The sequence below is a fragment of the Rhinopithecus bieti genome, unplaced genomic scaffold, assembly GCF_001698545.2.
Source record: "Rhinopithecus bieti isolate Rb0 unplaced genomic scaffold, ASM169854v2 scaffold_2254, whole genome shotgun sequence".
In the NCBI taxonomy this organism is placed as follows: Eukaryota; Metazoa; Chordata; class Mammalia; order Primates; family Cercopithecidae; genus Rhinopithecus; species Rhinopithecus bieti.
The window spans coordinates 3,368,766-3,385,648 of record NW_016803982.1 but is presented as its reverse complement, the minus strand read 5'-3'; the positions used below and the strand labels follow the sequence as shown (position 1 = coordinate 3,385,648).

The following is a 16,883-nucleotide window of genomic DNA, read 5'->3' as shown; positions in this document are numbered from 1 at the left end:
AAGTTTTAAAATAGAAGGCTACCTTGGTCTCTCTGATCAGTTTTATTTTATTTTATTTTATTTTATTTTATTTTATTTTGAGACGGAGTCTCGCTCTATCGCCCAGGCTGGAGTGCAGTGGCCGGATCTCAGCTCATTGCAAGCTCCACCTCCCGGGTTCCCGCCATTCTCCTGCCTCAGCCTCCCGAGTAGCTGGGACTACAGGCGCCGCCACCTCGCCCGGCTAATTTTTTGTGTTTTTTTAGTAGAGACGGGGTTTCACCGTGTTTGCCAGGATGGTCTCGATCTCCTGACCTCGTGATCCGCCCATCTCGGCCTCCCAAAGTGCTGGGATTACAGGCTTGAGCCACCGCACCCGGCCTCTGATCAGTTTTTAAAGTAAGCATGGCTCTGGTCCATGGAGACCCAGACCTGGGAAAGTAGATGATTCGGGATGGTCATATATTCAGATAACTGGCACACACATGCACCTCAGCTCTCCTCCCTGCTGTCTGGCCGCCTCTACCTTTCCTGCCCTGCTCCTGCCAAATCCATCTTCCAAGCCTTCTACTGCTTCTTCTTCCCCATCGCACCCCCGACTTCCTGGAATTCTTGGTAAAGTCCCAAATTAGTCTTACCAAGAACAACACACAAATCTTTCTATTTTCTAGCTCCATCTTTCCATTTATTTAGCTAAAGCTAAATAATTTCACCCTTCCTTTGTAAAAAGCAAAATGTTAATGCTTTCCATTCATTTTGCATCCACTCAATTTCCACATTCCAAGAAATGTCCCCGCTTTTGAACAAATGTGTCTATCCATCATCTTTGCTATACCTCTTCCTTTTCTGGTCCATCATCTGCTGAAAGAACTGTGTCCTGTGTTTCAGTACCTCCTCCTCAGTGTAAGCCAAGCTCTGGACTTTAGATCATCTGCATTTGATTAGCATCTGTCCTCTGCTGATATTCTAAATTTTTAAAATTTTCTAAATTTATTTGTTTTCCTCCTGAGGCTCTGCCAAATATATAGCATCCCTGAGTCTAGTTTCTTAGAGACAACTAAATCTGTGATTTATAAGAGTTTAGAGGGGACAGGAAGCTTCAGGCATGAGCCTGTTTCTGTTCATTGTATTTTCAAAAACACTGATGTCTCTCAAACTCTTGCAGGTCTTAAAACTACTCTGAAATCATAAAACCCACTTAGAATTCAAACAGTCTGCTTCTCACTGAGCCATTCTGTGATAAGTGGAATTAAATAATCTCTGGCCAGCAATAACAGTAGCAATACCAGTAGCAATGGTGGTAGCAGTAACCATGCGAGCAGTGGCCATGGGAGTGGTAATAATAACCAGAAGAGAGATCATCACACTCCTAACAGTAGTGGTGGCCGTCATGACAGTGGTGTGGCCACAGTAGTGACAGTGCTGGTAGCATAACTGCTCCCATTTATTGTGAGAGCCTGTTAGGTGACAGGCCATTGTGCATATATATACGCATATATGTGTGTATATTGCATATATATGCATATGTGTATGTATGTGTATATATGCATATATGTGTATACATGTATGTGTATATATGCATATATGTGTGTATATATGTGTATATACGTGTGTGTGTGTGTGTGTGTATATATATTTTTTTTTTGGGAGGTGGAGTCTTTCTCCGTTGCCCAGGCTGGAGTACAGTGGTGGGATCTCGGCTCGTTGCAACCTCCGCCTCTTAGGTTCAAGCGATTCTCATGCCTCAGCCTACTGAGTAGCTGGGATTACAGGCGCATGCCACTATGCCCAGCTAATTGTATTTTTGGTAGAGATGGGGTTTCACCGTGTTGGCCAGGCTGGTCCCGAACTCCTGACCTCAAGTGATCTGCCCACTTCTGCCTCCCAGTGTGTTGGGATTTCAGGCATGAGCCACTGCACCTGGCCCTTGCATATATTATTTTATGTAATCCTCACAACAGCCCTATAGGGGCGATATTATCCCCATTTTCCAGATGAAGAAATTAAGACTGGGAAAGGTAGCTTTATTCACTGTGGATCACACAGCTGGAAAAGGCATTCCCGGATTCAAAGTCAGGTGTAACAGAGCCCAAAGTCCACATCCCTAACCTCTGCATGAAGCTGCTTCTAAGGGAAACACCGAGAAAAGCCAGATCCTTTCTCTCCAGGGAGCTTCGTTCCCCTTCATTGCAGCCGCAGGCTACTGAGAGCCACCGCAGGCTGTGCCTATCCTGGAAAGTGTCCTGTTTTTGCATAGAGAAGATGATCCCCTGTGCCTGCTCAGACCATCACTGACCTGGCAGGTGGAGCTGCCCCAGAAACACAAGAGGCCTCCCTTCTGTGCCCCTCATGGCCCTGCCCTCTGAGTGACAGCCAGAGAGCTACAGGGGAAGGGACGGGAGGGATAAAAAGGAGCTTCTCCAGACTTCTGCACCTTTCAGAGCTTGGAAAATGAATCCACTAACTGCCCAGGGTACACAATTCTCCCAACCTCCTGCATGACCCCCCAAACTCAGTACCCTCTGTGAACCTGTGCCTTCCGGGGCCTTCCCCAGCCACTCAGCATGCTGCTCCCATCTGACTTTTCACTGTGCTTCCCAGTCAGGTGCAAAATGAACACCACCCCATCCCACCCCAAACCCGATATTCCCACTGTTACATTCTTATGAATTATTTAAAGGGCTTCCCCATCAAAGGCCATGGAGGGTCTTCCGTCTGAATTCCATGATAGGTAACCATAGATTAGCACAATGTGAATTGGTGTCTATGTTGAATGACTTCAGTTGAACTTTCAGAAATTTCATGTAGAGATACATTAGCATCTGTAAATTATCTGGCAATAGGAACGAATGGCTGCTGAATTTCAATTCAAAATATTATTAAAATACCAATCAAATTATCACTATAATTTAAAGTGTTAAAAAGATGAAAACACGTTCTATACTTTCTAAGTCTTCAGTCATATTCTTTTACTATCTTCCTGACAGTTGTTTATTTATTTAATTATTAAGACAGGGTCTCTGTTTGCTGGGGTGCAGTGGCATGATCATGGCTCACTTTAGCCTCGACCTCCTGGGCTCAAGGGATCCTTCCACCTCAGCCTCCTGAATAGCTGGGACCACAGGTGCGTGCCACCACACCCAGCTATTTTTTTTTTTTTTAAAGACAGAGTCTCACTATGTTGCCCAAGCTGGTCTCAAACTCCTGGGCTCAGGCGATCCTCCCATCTTGGCCTCCCAAAGTGATTATAAGTATGAGCCACTGTGCCCAGGCTTCATTACAATTTTTAAAGATGTTTATTCATAAAACAAAGAGTTACTGATATTCAGATATTACACAAGGACCAAATACCATCACCTTTAATCCCCCTAACAAATACTTTAGGTATTTTTAAGACTTAAAATGTCACTCATATATTGTATTATTGAATTCTAGTATTTCTGGTATTGTAATAAATTACAGTAAGAACTTTCAAATGGAAGCCCAGGATGAAAATGTTATATTTTACTTTTCCCAAATTCTCATTAAAATTGCAATTTCACACATTTGCTTATCTGCACATTATCTATATGTATTTTAGCCTCATCTTAAAGTAATAATATTTCTGAAATAGCTTAGACATGCTATTTTATAAATTATATTAAATATAATTTAATACATAGTATATACAAAATAAATATGTAGCTGTAGCTGTATTCGAATTTTGTCTATAATTATCCCAAATACCAGTTATCAGCCATACTTTGGGTTACAATGATTAATAAGAAGAATTTGAGATTTGGGATGAAAAGCCTTAGATTCTAGTCTTGTCCCCTTACGTTCCTTTATAAGATTAACTAGTACTGAACCCCATTGTTTGCACCTATAAAACTAAATAATCATGCCTTCTGTACTATAGGTGAGAAAAAGTCTTTGAAAATATTTTGGGTCAGGCACGGTGGCTCACACCTATAATCCCAACACTTTGGGAGGCCACAGCAGGCAGATCACTTGAGATCAGGAGATCAAGACCAACCTGGACAACATGGCAAAACCCCGTCTCTACTGAAAATACAAAAAGTTAGCCAGGCTTGGTGGGGCATGCCTGTAGTCCCAGCTAGTCAGCTAGTGGGGAGGCTGAGGTGGGAGGACCACCTGAACCCGGGAAGTCAAGTCAAGGCTGCAGTGAGCTGTGATCGTGCCACTGCACTGCAGCCTGGGAGACGGGAGTGAGACCCTGTCTCAAAAAAAAAAAAAAAAAAAAAAAAAAAATATTTTGTAATAGTATAAAGTACTATCAAATGAAACCTCTTTTTTGGGTAATGGGTCTTCCTAATGGCATTACCCTCCTCCAATTTTCAGTTTGGAAACTAATATTCCAGGGTTTACTGAGAGTATAGTTAGCTAGAGTAGAGGTTACAGTTGCCAAGACAATCTTCCTATTTCCTCCTCAAGGAAGTTAACATCCTTTCCCCCAGATCTACCCCTCCCCTGGCGCCCAGAAAGCCATGCCAGACAATCCATCCATGCTGTCCCACTCGGAAGTAGGGCTGGGCCAGGCCAGCCCAGCCCAGCTCTTAGCTTCCCCATCGCTGGATCCTCGGACCACCTCTGGACAGAGGAAAAACACCCAGAGTGAAGGAAAGGAAACAGGTGGTTCAACTTCCTCTGCTTGGGGTCCAGGAAGGAGCAAATATGGGCCCATCAGTGTGTGTAACAAGAACAGAGGAACCCCACTGGGTTTCAGTCTAGCTTTGTCTAATAGAGACTGTCTTTATGTGCTTTGTCATAAGAAAAGTCAAGCAGCTAATAAATAGTAGAACCGACTGGGCACGGTGGCTCACGCCTGTAATCCTAGCACTTTGTGAGGCCGAGGTGGGTGGATCATGAAGTCAGGAGTTTAAGACCAGCCTGGTCAACATGGTAAAACCCTGTCTCTACTAAAAATACAAAAATTAGCTGGGTGTGGTGGCGGGAGCCTGAAATCCCAGCTACTCAGGGGGCTGAGGCAGGAAAATAGTTTGAACCAGGGAGGCAGAGGTTGCAGTGAGCCGAGATCGCGCCACTGCACTCCAGCCTGGGTGACAGAGCTAGAGTCTATCCCCCCCCCCCCACCAAAAAAAAAGCAGAACCAGTATTTTAAAATGTCATCTCTCTTCCAGATTGCTTTAATTTAGGCTGGAGTAGGCTGTGTGTCCTCAGGCCCTAGGAGACAGCTTTTGAGCCATAGAGAGAACCACAGAAAGATCCAGTGTCTCCTACCACAACCCTTAGTTTCGTGTATCTGTTATGTCACTGGTGACCAGAGACACGAGGGTCCTGCAGAACAAAGAAAGCCAACTCCACGCACACTTCCAGTCCCCACGCCCTTCTCCTGACTCTTCTGGCATCCCTGGCCTTCGAAAGCTGACTTTTAAAGCAGTGTTCTTTGAAGCCCTTCCCTGGTCAAACCAGCACCATTGTGATGGCTCCTTCTCTCTGCAACTCTTGGCCCTGAAGCACCACAGATGTCATAAACTCACTTGCCTTTTAACTGTTAAGTCACTTGCACGAGTTAACTAGAGCCCAAACCAACATGAAATTTTTTTTTTCATGAAAAGCTCTCACTCTGTCACCCGGGCTGGAGTGCAGCGGTGCCATCACGGCTCCCTGCAGCCTTGACCAGGCTCAGGCGATCTTCCCCGCTCAGCCCAGGAGTGCTGGGATTACACTACCACACCGGCCCCAGCATTACCCGTTTTGAGGTCAGCCGCGGTGTCCTACCAGAGGCTCAGCAAGTGTTGGCCAACTGAACAGTGAATATTACCAGACCAGGGGCACAGAGAGACACGTGCAGATAAAGGAGAGGAGAAGGTGAGCGCAGAACTGGAAAGCTTTGTGGAGACCTGGGGTGGTTCTGTCTTCTCCTATCACTGTCCCATCAGTCACCCAGCTCGTACGCCAGAAGGAGCCATCAGGTGCCCTGCTCTGTATTCCTTTCCTCCTCCTGTCCCTTTCCCCTGCTTAGCTGCTCCTCACCCTTCACATGTCAGTTTAAACATCACGTCCCACAGGATGCCCCACATGATCAGGTTAGGTCCCCTATCAGTTACTCTTCAGCTTCCCTGTGCCTTGCTTTTTAAACAAACGTTCTTGTTCATAAGTAATAGTCGTTTCTGTCATTGTCTATTTAATGTCTTCCCCCCCATTAGACTGGAAGCCCTGTGAGGTCAGGGACCACATCTGCCTTGTTCCTGCTGTCGTAAGTCCCAGGGCCTGTGGCACACCAGGCATGCAGTAGACTCCGCATCCATGTCGATGCAGGGAACTGATAGGCACAGGTGTGGGCCAGGGCATCCTGCACAGCTTGATGGGGTGGGAGGCAGAGCCCCATATCCCTGAGACCAGCTGGGATGAAACCTCACTGCACATTCCAGGTGACTTAAAGACCCAGCAGGTATGTGTGATAGCAAAGCTTTGCCCAGACAACTACAGTCCCTTCCCTAAGGTCCCAAATTAAAGAAAAAGAATGACCCAAATCACCAACTATCGAACCTGTGTCCCTCTATTCAGGCAGGTCAGTACTGCTGCCCTTGGCTTTTCATTCAGCCTTTTCCATCATCACCAGGTCAGCAGTCACAGAGCATCTCCTGTGTTCCTGGCAGGTACTGGGTACTGGGTGCTGGGTGCTGGCTCTTGGGAGTCAAAGGCACGTGAGGCCTGGTGCCTGCCTACAGGTGCCTCACAGCATTGTGAGAAAGATAGCAATGTAAACAAATAGATAGGAACACAGGCTATACCAGGATCTGCACAGGGAAAGGGTGGAGAGGGATTTGCTCTACCAAGGAGGCTTCATAGAGGTGACAACTTGACATCTGGAAGCATCAGGAGGAGTTTGCCAGACAGGGAAAGGGCCTTCAGAGAAAGAGAGAGGGCAGGGCATGCGGCAGAGCTGCAGGGCAGTGTGTTTTGGGGGATGGGTCTCGGGACTGGCAGGAGACGAGGCTGAGGGGGGCAGGGTCCCATCATGGGCAGGCTTGGGTCTCCACTGAAGATACTGCACTTAATTCTGCAAGTCCAAAGAAAACCATGGCAAGGTTAAAGCAAGTAGATGATTCCATCAGATCTGTTTTAGAAAGATAACAGCATGCTCCCAACTAGAAAAGTGCCACCCCCTATAAACATCCTGGCACCATGTCCCTGAGAGCTCCGGGAGCCAGCTTTGGAGCCGGGAAGCCTCACTGAGCTGTGGGTGCCTGGCACCCGAACGGACATCCTTAAAATGAATGTCACAACAAAATTGAGAGGGAACCAAGGGCACACGAGGGCCTTTCTAAGGACTCTCGTGTGGGAGAAGTTGAAAAACAGGAAAGAAGAGTGCAGCAGTGCCCGTGACAGTGTCTCTGGGAGCATCATCTTCTACCCTTTTGGGGGAGTTTCAGGGCGCTGTTGACTTTGTAGGTAAGGAAGAGCCATATCCCAGGAGGCCACAGCCGGGCTGAGAGATTTAGCAAGTGGAAGGCACAGCCAGGATCTCGAGGAGATATTTGATCATGGCCAACACTGGCTGGAAGTTTAGGAATTCCCTGGGAACTGCTGTGAGGCCAGGCATTCACTCACTGAGCAGAAAGACTTAGCACCATATGGGAAAAGGGTGATACCCCAAAAAAGAAGGACTCCAGCAGCTGTATTCAAATAGTAGCGTTGAATTCTCACAGAGAACTTCCTCTCAGGGAGCCACAGCAGCACCGTCATCAGAATGTGGTATTGGAGCCCCTCAGTGTCCACAGAAGTTATTTGAAAACACAGTGAATAGGGAAAGACTTAAATCAATTTGTGGTTTCTAGAAAATTATTCTTTTAGGACTGTGGATAAAAAAAGTCAAGTACTAAGTGCCAGAAATGCAAAATATATGACAATTTCCCATAGATGTCATTACTATTGTCATCACGCCGGCATCACCTCTTTCACCGTCAAATTGTAAGTCAGATTATGTCAGTGCTTATCTGATCAATAGGCAATGGCCGAGGTGTCAGAAAAACCACAGTTCGATGGTGACTGTTTCCTTCCTATGCAAAAGACACGTGTGCTATGGTGATACTGGCCTTCACCTTCAGGAGTCTGAAATCATAGACATATGTATAGTAAGATGTGCAAAGCAATTGACCAGTGATTTATTACAACAAATAACACCATAGGTAACTGTCAAATAAAAGCCCAAGATGTCTGGAGCTCCACAGCAACGCGTGGAGATGCCTGGCGTTGCTCTAGGTACCCGTCTGTGTGAGCAGTGCAGTCCCGCAAAGATGGCCCTGATTGGGAAGAAGTGCAGCCATTGTAGGCCCTCAGATCGTCCCTGTGCTCACCACCCTGGCCTTTTCTCCAACTCTTGTTGCATCAGGTAGCACCTGCTTCTTCCCTCTCCCCTCCAGCGAATAGTATGCTCCCAGAGGGCAGGGCCAAGTCGCATCCTCTCACTGTCCCAAGCGACTGGCACAAGGGAGCTGCTCGGTCCATTCTTGATGGATTAATGAATAAATGGTGATTAACCTAAGAAAATTCTGCCATTTCGCATCTTGGGGATGCCTTACAAGAGAAAGGCATCATTTACAGAAGGCTGCAAGAGGGCTCTTCAGTTTATGGACCTGCATATCCAAGCCGGCCTAACCATTTCTACCTGGGGGAGCTAAAACATGGAAGCTCTCAAACATGAATATGCATTAGAACCACCGGAGGAGTCCCAGTCAACCTCCAGGTTTGCTGCACAAACCATGTGGGACTGGGCCCAGGAATCTGCATTTTAACAAGCCCCCCCCGCCCCGCCCATTATTCTGATTCAGGGAGTCACAGAACACACTCAGAGAACCCTTTTCAATCACCAGGCCCCTAAGAGCACAGGCTTGGCATTAGATAGAATCAGCTTTATCCCTGTTCTGTTATATATTTACTAACTACAGGGCCAAGTTGCACATGTTTCTTAAGCTCCTTCTGCCTCAGTTTCCTCCGTTATTAAAAGGGATGAGTACAAACTCAAAGACAGAAAGGTGGTGGGCAGTGGCTCATGCCTTGTAATCCCAGCACTCTGGGAGGCCGAGGCAGGAGGATCACTTGAGCCTAGGAATCTGAGACCAGCTTGGGCAGCATAGGGAGACCTTGTCTCTACATAAAAAATTAGCTGGGCATGGTGGTGCACACCTATGGTCCCAGCCACATGGGAGGCTGAGGCAGAAGGATGGCCTGAGCCTGGGAGGTCAAGGCTGCATTAAGCCGTGATGATGCCACTGCACTCCAGCCTGGGTGACAGAGTGAAACCCAAGGATTCTACTTTTGGCATCCTTGTTAAAAGTAGAATGGTGGTTGCTGGGGGCAGGGGGACATGGAAATGGAAAATTGTCTAATACAGAGTTTCAGGGATTTGGGTGGGGGGAGGTTTAGGATGGAGTCTCGCTGTATCACCTAGGCTGGAGTACAGTGGCACGATCTTGGCTCACTGCAACCTCTGCTTCCCGGGTTCAAGCAATTCTCGTGCCTCAGCCTCCCGAGTAGCTGAGATTACGGGTGCCAACCACCACGCCCAGCTAATTTTTGTGTTTTTAGTAGAGACAGGGTTTCACCATGTTGGCCAGGCTGGTCTCGAACTCCTGACCTCAGGTGATCCATCTGCCTTGGCCTCCGAAGTGCTGGGATTACAGGCGTAAGCCACTGCGCCCGGGCTGCAGAGTTTCAGTTTTGCAAGAAGGAAAAGCTCTGGAGATCTGTAGCACAATGTACATAGAGTTAACACTACTGAACTGTACGCTTAAAAACATCTAAGATGGTGAATTTTATGTTACATGTTTTTGCCACAACTTAAAAAAAAATTTTTTTTACTGAGGATGGATAATGGTATCTACTTCAAAGTGTTGTTATGAGCATTACATGAAATAATATATTTAAAGTGCCAGGCAACAGGCCCCAGACTAGGAACTGCTCAAAGAATTATAGCTATTATTATGATAGTAGCATGGGTGTTAAAAAATTTAACCATGAGGCCGGGCGTGGTGGCTCACACCTGTAATCCCAGCACTTTGGGAGGCCAAGGCAGGCAGATCACCTGAGGCCAGGAGTTCGAGACCAGCCTGGACAACATGGTGAAACCAAGTCTCTACTGAAAATACAAAAAAAATTAGCCAAATGTGGTGGCACGCACCTGTAGTCCCAGCTACTTGGGAGGCTGAGACAGGAGAATCGCTTGAACCTGGGAGGTAGAGGTTGCAGTGAGCCGAGATTGCGCCACTGCACTCCAGCCTGAGCAACAGAGTGAGACTCAGTCTCAAAAAATATATAAATAAATAAATATAAAATATAATCATTAAGAAAGATTTCAAACCCTCCCCAAAATCCAAGTAGCTTTTTGATGAACTGCATTTTTCCAAATCCTGACCAATAGACTATTTTCATCTCATCTATAGATCCACATGTTAAAAAAAATACCACCTAAATTACAAGTGGCTATGTGAGAGCCTGGGGATATTCACGCTAGGCAGTTTCATTCATAACACTAAATCATCCATCTGCAGAGATGCAGGACACAGAACAAATATGCTACATTTTGTTTTGTACCTTAAGCTTCATTAAAAAAAATCAAGCAAAACCTGCCACCATAGAAGAAATGATCTCCCAGTCTTGAAAAACTATGTGAAGTGTTTTTCATCTTTGATATGCACATGGAACCCAGAGCAGGTTCCGGAACGTGGCACAGACTCACGGCCACCGTTTGGATTCTCTGTGCACCGTTTTGATTTCATGTGCATCTATGCTAATTTCGTCTCCCCAGCCTATTGTTGAAACCCTAGCAGGACAGATGTGCTGTTTTACAGGGCCATAATCCACTTGGTGGGCAGATAACCAAGAGGCCTTTGGTCTTCATCGTTCACTCCAATAAGAAAACTAGACGACTGCCTTGTAAAACAGCATGTGACCCAGGCCCTGATTTCCACGTAAGGCCAACCTACAGGACCTCCTCGGAACTTCCTGCCAAATTAGGAAAATTCCTCCTGGTCATCAGCTCGAGGCTGAATTAAGTTATGGAAAGGACAATCTGGGGGTATAAACAGTAAAAATGAGAGGACTGGGAAGGGACTTGCAGTACAGGAATTTAGGCCAGACAGGTGTTCATATGAGTAAGAGTCATCATTCTAAGGCTGAGAAAGTTGGCCACTACTGGTAAAAATCCTGATCCTAGTAGGCTTAGAATCTCTCTCAATCGAAAGATAAATCCCAAAAGTCATTGCTAAGGACTCCCCCCATTTTTCTTTACCTCCATCCTTTGTATAACCATAACTTATTACCTCTCAGCCCTCATCATGGGAGCCCAGCACTCCTATCCCAGCAGCCCTGAGTAACATCAGCATTGACTGTTGGGAAGTGGTACTTGTGAAATCCAGAAACGAGCTGCAATAGATGCAAATGGACCACCATCAATGTGCCTTAGGATTGCCCCAACCACCTCTAGGTATCGAAGGACCCCTGCACCCCACTCCCACCAGCATCCTTGCCCACAGGTCAAAGCAGGGTGGATTAGGATGAAGGGCTATCATTGTAAGCAACAAAAGGAAGTGATGAAAAGAACACAAATAACTAGACATTAACTTTGGGTTCTGAGCATGCTGCTTCCTGTCCATTTAATCTGTCTTTTGCGGATGCACTTAAAGAAGCTACCTTGTCTTCTTAATGTGGGGATCTCTGATGAAGGCTTGAAGCTCTGAGACCCAAGCATCAGCCCCAGCTCTGGCTTTCCCTAGTCACATGACCTTGGAAGATCACTTCTTTTTTTCCTTCTTTTATTACTCTGAGCTTCCGTTTCCTCATCTAGAACAGGGCTTAGGTTACTTGACACAGTCTATATAAGTATGGTAGAAGTTTTTTTAAAAAATGAGTCTGTAAAATGGGGCTATTCCAGGAGATTTTGGAGACGCCTTCCCATCTTAACATTCAACAGATCTGTGATTCTTTTGTTACACGCTCATGTCCTTGTATTTCTGCTTGGTTTTTTTTTTTGTTTTGAGACGGGGCGTCGCTCTGTTCGCCCAGGCTGGAGTACAGTGGCCAGATCTCAGCTCATGCAAGCTCCGCCTCCTGGGTTTACGCCATTTCTCCTGCCTCAGCCCTCCCGGAGTAGCTGGGACTTACAGGCGCCCCGCCACTTCGCGCCCGGCTGTTTTGTGTTTTGTTTTGAGTAGAGACCGGGGGTTCACCGGTTAGCAGGATGGGGGTCCTCGATCGCGCCTGACCTCGTGATCCGCGCCGGTCGGGGCGCTCACAAAGGGCTGGAGTTACGAGGCGGTTGAGCGCCCGCGCCCCCGGCGCGTCTTTCTTCTTTTGTTGAGATGGGATCTGCTCTGTTGCCAGCTTGGAGTGCGGCGTGTGTACGGGGTCACTGCAACGTTCCGTGCGCCCTCCTGGTCAAGCCTTCTTTCTGCCTCGCCTCCCAAGTAGCTGGGACTACAGGATGCGCCACCATGCCCAGCTATTTTTTTGATTTTATTAGAGACAGCGGGTTTCACTCAGTTGGCGGCCAGGCTGCTCTCGAACTCCTGACCTCAGGTGATCCGCCTGTCCTGGCCTCCCAAAGTGCTAGAATTACAGGCATGAGCCACCACGCCCGGCAGTCCCTGGTCATTCTAATGGTCTTCTGTAAGTGTGTACCAACAGACTCATCTCTTTGTACTCAGTACTATCCTACCTTGCATTTTCTCGTCACCTTCTCATGTTACCTCTCAGTTATGTTACAGCAAGGCGGTAAGATTTTGCCATTAGCCTGACGGTACAAATTTTTACAACAATAATCAGTTGCCAGAATATATCCCTGCTTTTAAAGTTCTACATAATATTTCAAAAATATATAGGGAAGTATTTAGATTTTCCTCCCACAGCTGTTTTCTGCTTGATTTCAAGAGCTAACTGAGCAGTTTCCTGTCTTGTGTCCGATGTGTTTTTCCTCTCCATTAAAATGCTGAAGATTTTTATTCTTTTCCCGTCTTTAGGAGAAAAAAGAAATCTCTCCTCTGTAATTGACTTTGACTTTCTCAAAAGTTGGGTAGGAAAGTCAGTCTAATTCAGGTGGAATCTAAAATGTTCTTGTTGTGCAAGTGTGCACAGAAGGGAAACCTATCATTTGAGCATTCTTTCGGGAAGTTCGTATTCTTTGTTTTCCAGGGAGCCTTTACTTTCCAAGGGAGTATGATCGACATGCCATTACTGAAGCAGGCCCAGAACATTGTTACGCTTGCCACCTCCATCAAGGAAAAATGATCTGTTAAATGAAGCTCTCATCAGGTGGGCTGAACATATACAGTGGGTTTCTTAAAGACAAACCACAATACTCAAAGCAACTTGTTAGGATGCCAGATTGGGACCTGACTGCATTTACAGTTCATGTGAATCACGATTTTGTTGTTGTTGTCTTACTGGCCAGTTATTCCCCTAAAAAAAAATGAACGTTTTTCCTTTTGGATCCAAGTTTATGATTTTATCATTTTTAGTGTATTACAAATATGGGCTTATGATTTCACAGGGAGGTAAGATCCTGGGGAAAGATGGACTGTGAGGGGAAGGTAGGTTTTTAATGACATGGTCTTTCCCAAATAGACATATTCCCTCCACCCTTCTCATGTTACTAAATGTTTCCTGCTTGTTCATGTGTACAGCTGACACCACAAATAATTTTAAGAAAAGCCAGGCCTTTAAAAAATAGTAACAACATTAAGGGCTCATCTCTATTTCACTAGTAATCTGATAAAACAACAGAGATGGCATCAAAAAAGGATACTAAGTACTATATTGGCTTAAAAGACACTTTCTAAAAATAAACTTTCAAAACTGGTTACTATTAACCTCTACCCCCAAAATGAAACATCCATCTCCTTGAACTGCTAGATGATGAACAGGAAAGCTGTCATCCTGGGTGAATGCTGTGGGTCAACCGTTACTGGCAATTAAAAAATAAATGTGCAGAAACACACGACCATCCATTCTCCCCCTTTATTTTCCCGTTTAACTGTTTGCCATTGAGGCCATTTCCCCCTGGAAATGTATGGCCGAGACAGGACTCCCTCAGTCATAAACTTGTAGCGTCTCAGAAGACACAATGCCCCCGAGCTGGTGCATGTGGCCCCTGCAAGATTTGCATCACATTAGAGATGCGGCTGCAGGTCAGATGGGTGGTGTGGTTAACGGGCTTAGTAAAGCTGTTTTGAAGAGGTTAACCCAGCTTGTAGTAAGGGTAAATAAACATAACAACCAGCCATTGTTCCCTATTCAGCATGTACTCTTATATTGAAGGCTAAAGGGTATTGAAGCTGCAGAGGGATCAACTTGTGCTTGCCAGAGGACGCCAATGAAGTTTGAAACACCAACAATCAGAGATTTTGTTTCTGTTCCTCATTAAATCATGAGCTTTTGTGCCCAGACTCTGGACGACTGTTCCTTAAGAAATTAACAGAATGGGAAGTTTTAAACTCTACACCAACCTTTTCATGACCTACACAGCAGCAACACTGCTACTCTTAGACAAACACCGCGGGGAAGGCTGTTCTGTTTATTTAAATTTGTAAATAGAAAACAGTTGTTTTTTACTTTCATTTTTCACCTCCTCCTACGCCCTTTTGGATTATTTCCTCCGCAGCCCCTAGCGTGAGCCCCAACCAGGCCTCTCCTTTTCCCCACTTCTTGCAATTCCCACAGGAAGCCCGAGAGGTGAGTGGAGCTGAGGTTAGACACCAGGAGAGGCACCATCACACGAAAGTGCGGCCGCAGAGTCCCACCGCCACCAGGTGACCCCCACCCTGCCCAGTGCACAGCAGAAAGGGACAGCCATACGGGGAGCCAGCACTGGGCAAGATGGCTCTGGGGACCCTCATTCTGTGAAGACAACAACCCATTTCCCAAACACGGGATCCAGGAGACAGAGAGCTCCTAAATGGAGATGGCACACGCTCCGTGGGGTACCTCATAGAGCAGTGCCACCCTCCACCCTGGCTGCCCTGTGCTGCCCCAGAGTGGCCAGAAAGGAAGGTGGGAGCTAGCCCCATCCTCACTCAGAGGCGGGAAGGAGGAAGATGGCATCTCACCAACGTGAGAGCCAAACGGCCTCTAGCCACACTGCTTCCAGACCCCAGAGGGGGCAGCAGCAGCAGTTCCTGCAGGAGCACCCACAGCACCCATTGTTGCAGCTGGGACCCACCCAGGATGGGACTCCTGGAGTCAGGTGCACAACAGGTAACCCAGGACCACACTGCGCACACCCAGTCTGCCCCTCTGCTCAGAACGCAGAGGGATGGGAGGATGGCTTGGCAGTGGGAAGGCAAAAGAAGGCCTCTCTCACTCTGCCCCTGCCATACACACCTCCTGAGGGTGTTAGAAACAGTGGAGGCAGGGCTGGTCCTAAGCAAAAGAAGAAAATAAACCCCATCTTGTCCTTCCTATGGGCAGCCCTCACCCCAATCTAACTACCCTTCCCATCCTCCAGCCTAATCCAAAGAAGCCCTTGGCTTGAGGTGATGAAGGGCTTGCATTCTAGTCTCCACCCTGGCCCCACAGGCAGCCAGCCAGCCCGCCCCACACAGAGGAGCCTCCTCAAGACCTCCCCAGCCAAGGAGCCCTAAGACCTGGGGAAAAGCAGGCCCCTCCTCAAGGTCCCTGGGTGGTACGGAGGACTGACTGGCTAGGTCTCCCACTGCTGGCCACTCCCAGGCCACGGTTTCCTAGGTCCCAACCACGGTTTCCTAGGTCCCAGTCACGTCGGACTGCTCGCCACACCCCTGCCCTCATCCCAAACTGCTTTGTTCAAACAAAACCACCTTGTTTCAGTCTCCCCAAATGTCCAGTTTATTATCTTCCTCATAATCCATGGTCCCTATTAGGGTAGGATCATGAGACTAGGACCTATGAGAGTCACAAATCTGGACCAAAGTCCCATTCTCTGAACAGAGACCCAAACGACGAGGGTCCCAGAAGAGAATTCAGTCCTGATCAGAAACCCATGGTGCCTTAGTCCTTGAGGAACGAAACTCCAGGAAGAAGATGCTGGAAGGCAAAGGGTATTCCCCCTCTTTCCCCACCCGCATCTCTGTGGTGCCATGGGTGGGCCCAGGTGCCCTGGGAAAGATGGGAGAGCAGCCAAGGGTAGGTGAGTGATCACAGCTCACCGGGCACCCCGGACATGGGGAAGTGACAGCTGCCCGGCTCCTGAGCCAGGCATGGGTGACAGGAAGAGGACCTTGCAGCTAATCTGATTAATTAGAAACCATACCTGTTTATATTTTGTGTAGCTCATCACAAGCCGCTTAGCCATATCACCCCCCTGTTATTAATTCTTGGGGTCTAAATTATGGGTAACACTATTAAAACATTATCAGAACTAATGAGAAACAATTACTTAGAAAATGAGCCAGGACAAGATTGAGTCGAGAACATCAGTGGTGATCGCTGTAGATTAGTTTAATAAATCATCAGGTGCAAGGCAAGACTGACTGTATGTATGCAAAGCCCCGTCACGGGAAAATGAAATTGAGATTTTTTTTTGCATAATTTTTTCATTAATCTCAATAGGACCCGTGTGGTGTAGATTGCTTTATTCCCCTAATACCTTGCCTGAGGGGGGGTGCCCAATAATGTCTTCATTGTTTTACTGAGGTCTTAATGACAATCTGTGACAACCTCATTTTAATGTATAGAGGATTATATCAATACAGTCATGTTTTATTGAAACGGTGAGAGGAACTCCAGTCCGAGTCGGGCAGTGTCTGTGAACACAAGTTAGGACGTTTCTCGGCATCCGGGAGCCTTCCCGGCTGATGTCCCAGTGTTAGTCCTCCCAGCCGCCCTCCCCTCCTCTCCTCCAGGGGCGGCTGCGAAAACAGTCCTGCGGGATGAAGACTTCACCGCCTCCGATTTGAATCTGAAAG

At 47.0% G+C, this 16,883-nt stretch overlaps 1 protein-coding gene across 6 annotated transcripts in view; it reads left to right on the top strand.

Annotated features, from left to right (window-relative positions):
* The window catches only part of CLYBL (citramalyl-CoA lyase), a 305,257-nt gene extending 290,393 nt beyond the window's left edge, over window positions 1-14,864 (top strand). For 2 of the 6 annotated variants that reach the window (XM_017861876.1, XM_017861856.1), the window contains exons 8-9: window positions 13,135-13,254; window positions 14,260-14,387. In XM_017861876.1, the coding sequence (XP_017717365.1) occupies window positions 13,135-13,230 (96 nt within the window). In that variant the 3' untranslated portion in view covers window positions 13,231-13,254; window positions 14,260-14,387. Of the gene's footprint in view, window positions 1-10,796; window positions 11,098-13,134; window positions 13,255-14,259; window positions 14,399-14,661 lie in introns of those variants that run through there. The other 4 variants (XM_017861863.1, XM_017861866.1, XM_017861841.1 and 1 more) reach the window with 4 other exon arrangements.
* Window positions 14,865-16,883: the final 2,019 nt, after the last annotated feature.